Source organism: Xiphophorus maculatus, chromosome 20 (assembly GCF_002775205.1).
Source record: "Xiphophorus maculatus strain JP 163 A chromosome 20, X_maculatus-5.0-male, whole genome shotgun sequence".
In the NCBI taxonomy this organism is placed as follows: Eukaryota; Metazoa; Chordata; class Actinopteri; order Cyprinodontiformes; family Poeciliidae; genus Xiphophorus; species Xiphophorus maculatus.
Window position 1 is genome coordinate 13,074,487 of NC_036462.1, and position 8,557 is coordinate 13,083,043.

General features: G+C 38.9%; 1 protein-coding gene across 2 annotated transcripts; it reads left to right on the forward strand.

Annotated features, from left to right (window-relative positions):
* Positions 1-2,510: 2,510 nt before the first annotated feature.
* Positions 2,511-6,773, forward strand: sp7 (Sp7 transcription factor). Of its 2 annotated transcripts, none has more exons than XM_005796987.2 (2): positions 2,511-2,827; positions 4,034-6,773. In XM_005796987.2, exons 1-2 carry the CDS (start codon positions 2,807-2,809, stop codon positions 5,375-5,377), a joined length of 1,365 nt encoding a protein of 454 aa, XP_005797044.1. In that variant the 5' UTR covers positions 2,511-2,806; the 3' UTR covers positions 5,378-6,773. The 2 variants fall into 2 exon arrangements, with proteins under 2 accessions (XP_005797044.1, XP_014331432.1); XM_014475946.2 differs by having other exon boundaries at positions 2,517-2,842.
* Positions 6,774-8,557: the final 1,784 nt, after the last annotated feature.

Sequence of the window (8,557 nt, forward strand, 5' to 3'; positions counted from 1 at the left end):
TGCTCGGAGGCTCAGAGTTCAGTTTTGAACTTTTGGATGTTACAATAAATTAAAATCTCAAGGACAAACCTTATTTGGTGCTTCAAAAATATTATTTCATTTTGAAGCCTTAAATATAATGGAGATCTGTTTATTTCAGGAAGGTTTTACAATGTACTTTGAGGTTGTTTTCAAACATATAATGGCAGTACATTTGAAATGAAAAAAAAAATTAAAACTTTGTTATGCATCACTTCAAATGAGCAAAAGTTCAGCTTTCTTGGTTGGACAAAGATCTTAATGTTATCTGTCATTTTTTGTATTTGTTAAATTGTTACTATAAACATATAATTCAATTCATACACATTATTTAAAATAACAGTGATAAAAATTTATTTGAAAATCTTGTTTTTATTCAAAGAAATTAATAAACTGTGGGCTATTTAGGTAACTTAAGGCTAAATGTAATGTTTTGCATGTACCAGTTTACTTTTTTTTAATAAAATGCATATTTAAAGTTGTGGAAAAAAATAATCTGCCTTTACAGATGTCTTCTGTTTTTGGTTTGTTTCATCAAAAATGTTTCAAATTTTTTAAAAAAAAGTGTCTGCATAAGACAAACATATCCTGAGTAAATGCAACATTTCATATATTAAGTGAAAACATCTTTCCAAATCAGCTGGTTATAAAGATGTAATAACTGGTTGTGCTTCCCTTGGCTGTACCAGCTGCAGCCAAGCATTTGCGATAACTGGCAGACAGTCTTTTATATCTCTGTGGCGCAATTTCTCCCACTTTTCTTTGCAGAATAGTTTTACTTCAGCCACATTGGAGAGTATTCCAGTCTGTTTTACATCAAGCCACAGCAACTGAATCAAACGTAAGTCAAAATTTTACAAGGTCGCTTCACAACTTTCATTTAGTTTTTTGCAGTACAATCAGAGGTGGATTTACTGGTGTGCTTTGGGTCCCTGTATTACTGGATGACTAAAAACACTAGCTAAAGGTCATAAACTGGAAGAAGTTTTTCACAAGACTTGTTGCTTAAGCGGAAACTTCAGTTCAATCAATTACAGCAAATCGCTCAGGTCCCGAAGAAAGCATAGCAAGCCCAGGCCATCATACAGCCACCCCCATGCTTGACTGAAGGTGAGACCTTTTTCCGAAAAGTTGTGCTCATTTTTTTTTTTCCAGATGCAGTTCTAACACTATGCAAAAAGTTCCACCTTTGTCTCATCAGTCCAGACAGTATTTTCAAAAAAGTCTCTGTGATTGTCATGACAGTTTTTGTAAATCTGGAACAGGTTTTTGGGATTGGTCTTCAGATATTTTGACCTTGGAGCTCTCCATGGATTTTTCTTTGTTGTTGAGTCATAAATCCAGAACTTAATCTATAGCATTGGTGGAAGGAGGCCAACAATGCTACAGCTGTTGTCCTGGATTATTTTGTGTTCATCTAGATAAATTGTGGATGCACTAACGGAGTAATTTAGATCTTAAAATTCATGCTCTCCATTCATCAGAAGGTGTAATCTAATTCTAGATAATTTGTCTTATGGCTCACTGGAGTCCCAAAGCCGTAGTGCTTTGTAGTTATAGGCTGAAAGAGATCAAAAGACTCTGTATATTATGGATTCCAGAGTTTGTTTAGATCCGTTCCTGATTTTAGAGATCTTTCAATCTTCTTCATGCTGTCAGGTTTTACTGACACGTTTTGAGGTGTTTTTCTTCATATCTGCCCATTTTCAGGCCTTCGTATACCTGTTGAACTCTAAAATAAATGTTGTTAATTACGTGACTTAACATTTTCACACTGGCCATGCTGGTTTAGATGGATTTTTATCCTTAAATAACAGAGCTTTTTGAAACTGTTTTCATATTTAGTTTTAAGTTAGTTTGATTATTTGAAGTGCTACGAAAAAAGATCTGTATATGTGTCTCTCCCTTGCATAGCTAGACAAACACAGACAGACAATTTTTTTCTGTTTACTCTAACATTTGTTTCATTTCTAATAAACTTCCGACATATAAAAAGCAATCTTTCCGGTCGTTTCCGCTTCTTGATGCTTGAATTTATTTTTAATTGCTGTGATAATCTCCTTTTTATTTTATTTAACGACTTAATCCTTTTCTTCTCGACTTGCCTCTGTAGTGCAGCCTCTTTAACCATCACACTAATGTCTGAAAATGCAGTTAACTACATTTGGGAATATTGGAAACAGAGAGAGGTTTTGAACCAGAATAATAAAACCTCGGATATGGAAACCGCAGTCTTGCTCAACTTAATTTCCTTTATTTGTGTGGCGCAGTCGTTCCCGACTCACAGAAAACGCACAAGTTTCACATTTATTTCTCTGTGAGTTGCGAAAAAGTTTCAATTTGTCTAACAATGCGCATTGTATAAGTGAAAATAATTTTAGGAAGAATGCGTTTTCTTCTTTGTTCAGACTCCAAAGGACTAATCTCAGTGGAAAAAAATACAAAAAATAAAACCGAGAAATTGAATTAAAGTCCATATGATGATTGATGAGTAACTCATTAACTCATACAGAATAGGGAATTAAAAACTGATTTTCTCTTTTGGGGAGGTGGGATGTCCTCGTTTTTTAAGCCACCAATCTCCGTCCGTTTCCCTCCATCTTTTGGGGTTTTTTATTGCCTCTTAGCAAGTCTTCAAAGAGCCCAGAGCCTATAATTAGGGGGCGGGCCGAGAGCGCCTCAAAACGCTTCCCCGCATTGGAGCCCGACTCCATCCAAAGTGTCCCGGGACCCAGAGCTGCGCCTCTCCCTTTGCCCTCAGCTTCCTAAAGGATTTAGTTTCTCAGGGATGGCCGCATCTGTTCTGGAGGTAGGGAATGTAATTGTAAGTACATTATCTTCTTCTTCTTCTTCTTGAAACAAATCAAACTTGATAATGAGAATATTGTCACATCTTTATTGTGAGACTGTATTGATGTCGCGTTATTAGGACACGCTGTTTTGGATGAATGTATTTGGGATCATGTTACATCAGGTATTAATGAAGAAAATCTCAAATATTTAAATCAATGCAACAGTTTCATTCGGGAAGAAAGTTTACAACTTACATTTAGGCAAAGCTTCATACGTCTGGGAATATTATTTTCTTCAGTGTAGTCACTCCTAACAGAAAATAGAGATTTAAACGTAAGTTTATCTCCCGTGGCTCCGACAGCATCTACGTTTAAAAGGTTTAGAAAACCATCATTAATAATATATATAATCTCTATAAGCATGGTAAAATATAATTTTTTAGAACATAATTAGAACAAATTAAATCTATTCTGATCAACCCTATTTTTATTCAAATCTTATATCATAATAATAATGTTAGTTAGTTAGTTAGTTAGTTAGTTAGTTAGTTAGTTAGTTAGTTAGTTAGTTAGTTAGTTAGTTAGTTAGTTAGTTAGTTAGTTAGTTAGTCTAAATAAAAAAAATCCACCTTTATATATTTGTTGTTTTTATTTTTAAAATTGCTATAGTACAATATAATCGCAGAAATTATGCAAATGCATCAATGCAGTGTTGGTTTGTGTCAGTTGCAAAGAAATAAAGAAACACGTTTTTAAAAATAAAATATTTTAATCTGTAAAATGTTTATTTTAAATGGTTAATTGGGCATCCTCAACATTATAGTAATTGAGCAAAACCTAAATTATTTGAGTATTTTGTATGTGTGGTATTTTATAGAATAATGAGTCCACAAATTTGAGTCTGCGTGTTGGAAACTTTAAACAGTTGTTAAGGAATTTTAAGCACCATTAATTGTAAATTCAAGAGCAGCTTGTTAAAAGAGGCTTAAAATCAACCATGCATGATCCAGTGATTGATCAGAACATTTACAAGTTCGAGCGTCGGCTGCCTTGACCTCTTTGTAAATGTTGAGAGCAGAAAAAAAGCCAAATGTGTCAGTCAGAATTCCGTTTTTTATTAGAGCTGACACTTACAGAGGCTGTGGCAAGCAGCCATATCCTGCAGACAGATCGTTTCACACTCCCTCCCTTGTTTTTTTTTTTTTTACTATTTTGGTCTCCAGGAAGACGCACGCTATGGATCCAGTCCTCTGGCTATGTTAACTGCTACCTGTAACAAGTTCGGTAGCACCAGCCCCATCAGGGATTCAGCTACACCCGGAAAAACCGGCAGCTCTCCAGTGAAGAAGCAGTACACCATGACCTCTGACCTTCAGACAGCAAAGAACGGGCGGGTGTCGGACAGCAGTGGTCTGACGGACTCCTACACCGGCTCTTTCACCACAGCTGGAGGAGGTGGTGGGTTGCTGAGTCCCACTGGAAGCCCTCCACCTTCGGCTGGGGGGTACACTTCAGAGTACAACCCTTTCTCCCACTCCTTCCAGACCTCTGTGTCCCAGGACCCGTCTCTTTTAGTGTCCAAGACCCATGCCACCCCGGCCGACTGTCTCACCAGTGTCTACACCTCTCTGGATATGACACACCCATATGGCTCCTGGTATAAGGCTGGAATCCACCCCGGCATCACTGCTGCTCCAGCCAACGCCACATCCTCCTGGTGGGACGTCCACCCCAACTCCAACTGGCTGTCAGCGACACAGCCCCAAGCTGATGGGAGTCTCCAGGCTTCACTTCAGCCTGTGGCCCCACAGGCATCCCTGAGTCCCCAGCTCCCAAGTTACAGCTCCGACTTTACACCACTTAACCCAGCCCCATACCCCTCTGTTGGACTGGGCTCATCCTCACACCTCCTCCAACCTTCCCAGCACATGTTGCCCCAGGACATGTACAAGCCCAAGCCTGTGTCAAGTGCTGGGCTAATTGAGAATTCAATGGGCCTAAAGCCTGCTAGGGGATCAGGAGGCTACAGCGGAGGGGCTACACCCAGCCGGTCTTCATGTGACTGCCCCAACTGCCAAGAGCTGGAGAGGCTGGGAGCGTCTGCCGCCTCCCTGAGGAAAAAACCTGTGCACAGCTGCCACATCCCAGGCTGTGGGAAAGTCTATGGCAAGGCTTCCCACCTGAAAGCCCACCTGCGCTGGCACACCGGCGAAAGGCCTTTTGTGTGCAACTGGCTGTTCTGTGGGAAGCGCTTCACCCGCTCTGATGAGCTGGAGAGGCACGTGCGCACCCACACTAGGGAGAAGAAGTTTACCTGCCTGCTATGCAACAAACGCTTCACCCGCAGTGACCACCTCTCAAAGCATCAGAAGACCCATGCAGACTCCGCAATGCAGGGCAAAACTGTAGCCGTGGAAGGAGATACGGACCCTCGGACCGAAGACACATCTGAGCTCAACTCCAATGCCGTACCAACCAATCCTGTTGCTGATCAAATCGCCAATGGGGATGAGAAGACCACCACACCTAATGGAGTGGAAAACAGCAGTGGTTTGTTGGAAATCTGACTGCCTTAGGTTTTTTCTCTAGCATTCTCTTCTTTTTGAAATAAAAACAAACTTTAAACTGCAAATGAAAAGTAAAAATATTCAAGACAACGTTTGGACTCAATATAATAAATGACTGAGTGCACAGTAACCACATGCAAGTCCAAGAAAAGACATGCAAGCCTGCATCCATACTGCCAAAATTGTATGCAGACACACTGCCAAATACACACAACCAAAACCTTGATGTATATGAGCACAAATATTCCATGCACACGTGCACCATTTGCATGCACAATAATAACTATGAGCAAATGCACAAGCATATATAATGCATTCATGTATGCATGGGCACCCACAAAAGTGTTCCTGCTCAGACCCACATACGAGTAAACATTCTCATGTGGACATTTAGCAGTCTGCACACATTTTCTGCCTTTTAAATGAGACAAACCACTGGGGAAATGTAATCTGCAAAAGCAGAAGGAAAAAAGCTCCAAGGCTACAAAAGGAAAGAACAAGACTTATGCTTGGGATGACGGAGTTGATGAAGCATTGCATGCCTGGAGTGAAAAAAATCTGATATACAACTGCACTCTGATACCTATTCAATATTCCTGAAATGGACAATCTCACTTAGAGCTACTTGTTGTCAGAGATGCCGTGATGAAGGTGTTGCTTTGTATTTGCTGTTCACTTCCTACTTTGTCTAATTTAATTTCATATTTACATGAACAGTCTAATTTATGTTTTAAATTATACAACAAGGGGGATTATCTTACATGTTGGGGAACGTATTATACCTAAAGGGAAATGAATGGTTGAAGCTGGCCAAGAAGAAAAAATATGGTGCATTAAATTAAGATTTTTTTTTCTTATTTATTAGTTATGAGTTGGAATTTAGGAAGTATGTTATTAAAGTTTTATTTATAGATCTTGAATCGTTTGTGTGCGTTACCTAATTCTATAGCATTTTTCATTGTGAATTCTTCCACACCATGCAAAGCAATGAATAAAAAGGGCTTACTGGATTGTTTAAACATACTATATATAATAATAACAATATATAGATTTTGTTAGGTGATATTTTTCTACTTTTTTATGCATTTTCTATTTTTCCTCATGAAAAGATGTTTATTTCACTGCAGCTGGCAAAAAGATTTATCATTTGGTCCACATAGGAGTTGCCAGTGTTCGCTGTCTTGTTGTGAAATGTGTTTAGAAGAGGCTGTAAATAGTGTTAAAGCAGAAAACCTCAGAAATGTACACATGTGCGTTGTAAGATTCCTGCAGCAGAATCATGGATTTATGGTGCTTTCAAGAGTAAACAATCTGAAAACAAGTATTTTATTTGATGGTTTTATTTTCTATTCAAAAGCATTCTGACTTGATTGATAAATAAACGAATAATTAAAAATATGTCATTTCTTTTGCATTAACTCCTCTGTGCTTCATCCTAAATCCCTCCAATCGATGAACTTCCTTCCACATCCTACATCTTTAGAGCCAAGCAAATACTTTCATTATCTTTTGCAGTAAAAAAAACCCAAAGCCATTCACTGAACTGAAGTCTTGACTCGACACAATGATCCCCTTTCAGCGAGCCACTGTAGTTACACTCAGGACAATTATTCCACTCTGCAGCCTGAAAGGGGTAATTACGGCAAGCGATGCTCCAGCAGAGTCCGGAGAGAAGAAGAAGAGGGGATTAGGACAGGAGAGCTGCGGTTATACTGTTTACGGAGGGAGGCGGTCAAACAAAGAACCCCAATTAGGGCAGGAGGCATAAAGAAAGATGAGATCTGGAGAAACAATGCAGAGAAGAAGTTAAGCTGACCAGCAAGTGTGCTTTGCAAATTGAGATGCCTCTTGTGTGTGGTTCTTCACTGGGTTTCTGCAAGAGTTAACCGTCACAACAAGTGGAAGTTCATATTTTCCTGTCCATGTTACTTTTTGGCTTTTCCAGACTAATTAAAATACCTCAGGAGGGAGGACTTCCCGTGCTGCCTTAAAAGTTATACCACCTAACAACAAACCAAACTAGACCTTTAAACATAAACTCTGTGCAGGCGCAATTTAGCAACAATATAATTAAGTCAAATTTTATCTCACTTGTTAAGAGCTATATTGGTGCAGGTGATTTTACATTATAATCATGAAGATTAGCAAAATTCACAAGAGTGTTCCTGCTCTGTGAACTTTTTAAAATTTTGAGCTTATATGTGGTGCAAAAGGGGGTGCATAATTTGAAGAGGGAGAAAAAAGCTTTTTTTATACACATGTTCCACTTAACTGACAAATTGGGCAACAAGATGAAGGAGCTGCAAAGATCCTTAGCTCAGGTGGAAGAATCTATTTACAGAAAAAATAATTGCAGAGCAACCAATGCACTTCACAAGGTTGAAGAAGAAAGTCATTGTTAAATGAATCTATATGTAAGCTTATAGATGGCTAAAAAAAACTGATGCTGCAAAATATTCTGTACTCATGCTGTGGGGATGCTTTTCTTTACCTGGTACTGGGAAGCTCATCAGAGCTGACACTAAGATAACTGGAGTTAAATACAAAAAAAATTGATATACAACATCATTTTTTCCATTTCAAAATGATGCACAATTTTCTATCTATCAAATAAAATCCTGACAAAATGAGAGGATGTTTGTGGTTGCAACTTGATAAGATGAAAAAACTAAGTGGATTAAATACTTTTTGAAGGATCTGCATTTTTCTACCAGATTTATAAACCTTTCAATTGAACTAAAACAGAAGAAATTATAAGAAAGAAAGTCAAGAAAGCACTGATTGTATTGCATAAGAAGAGACCGGTACAGCTGACGCTCTCTGAAAGCTTCTGACTCTTCTGCTGCAACATTTACACTTCCCAGGCTGCATGGTTCCAATTTAGGGCTTCTAATAGGCTGTAGTTGAGGTCAATTTATATAAAACGTCCCCGGGCCGACTTTGTCATCAGGGACCAATATGTTTATGGTGGTCTGAAGTGGGCGCATGGTCCAGTCCACAGGATAAAAGGCAAACATGGGGAACGGGGAATGGGTTGGGTGTGTCAGACCAGCAAATGAGGGTGGGGTTAGGAGGAGGGGGTTAAGAAGATGGTCAGTGGCTTTTGAAAACCATCCTCTGCTACTGGTAGTTTCTGTCTGTCTAAAATACACTCCTGGTGGTGGCATAATGTAGCCTTGG

What these genes read in the sequence shown, in the direction of transcription:
- sp7 (XM_014475946.2), top strand. Translation starts at nt 2,807, where the DNA reads ATGGCCGCATCTGTTCTGGAGGTAGGGAATGTAATT. An exon ending in TGGAGGTAGGGAATGTAATT is followed by an intron (nt 2,843 to 4,033) that starts GTAAGTACATTA and finishes TTTGGTCTCCAG; the next exon opens with GAAGACGCACGCTATGGATC.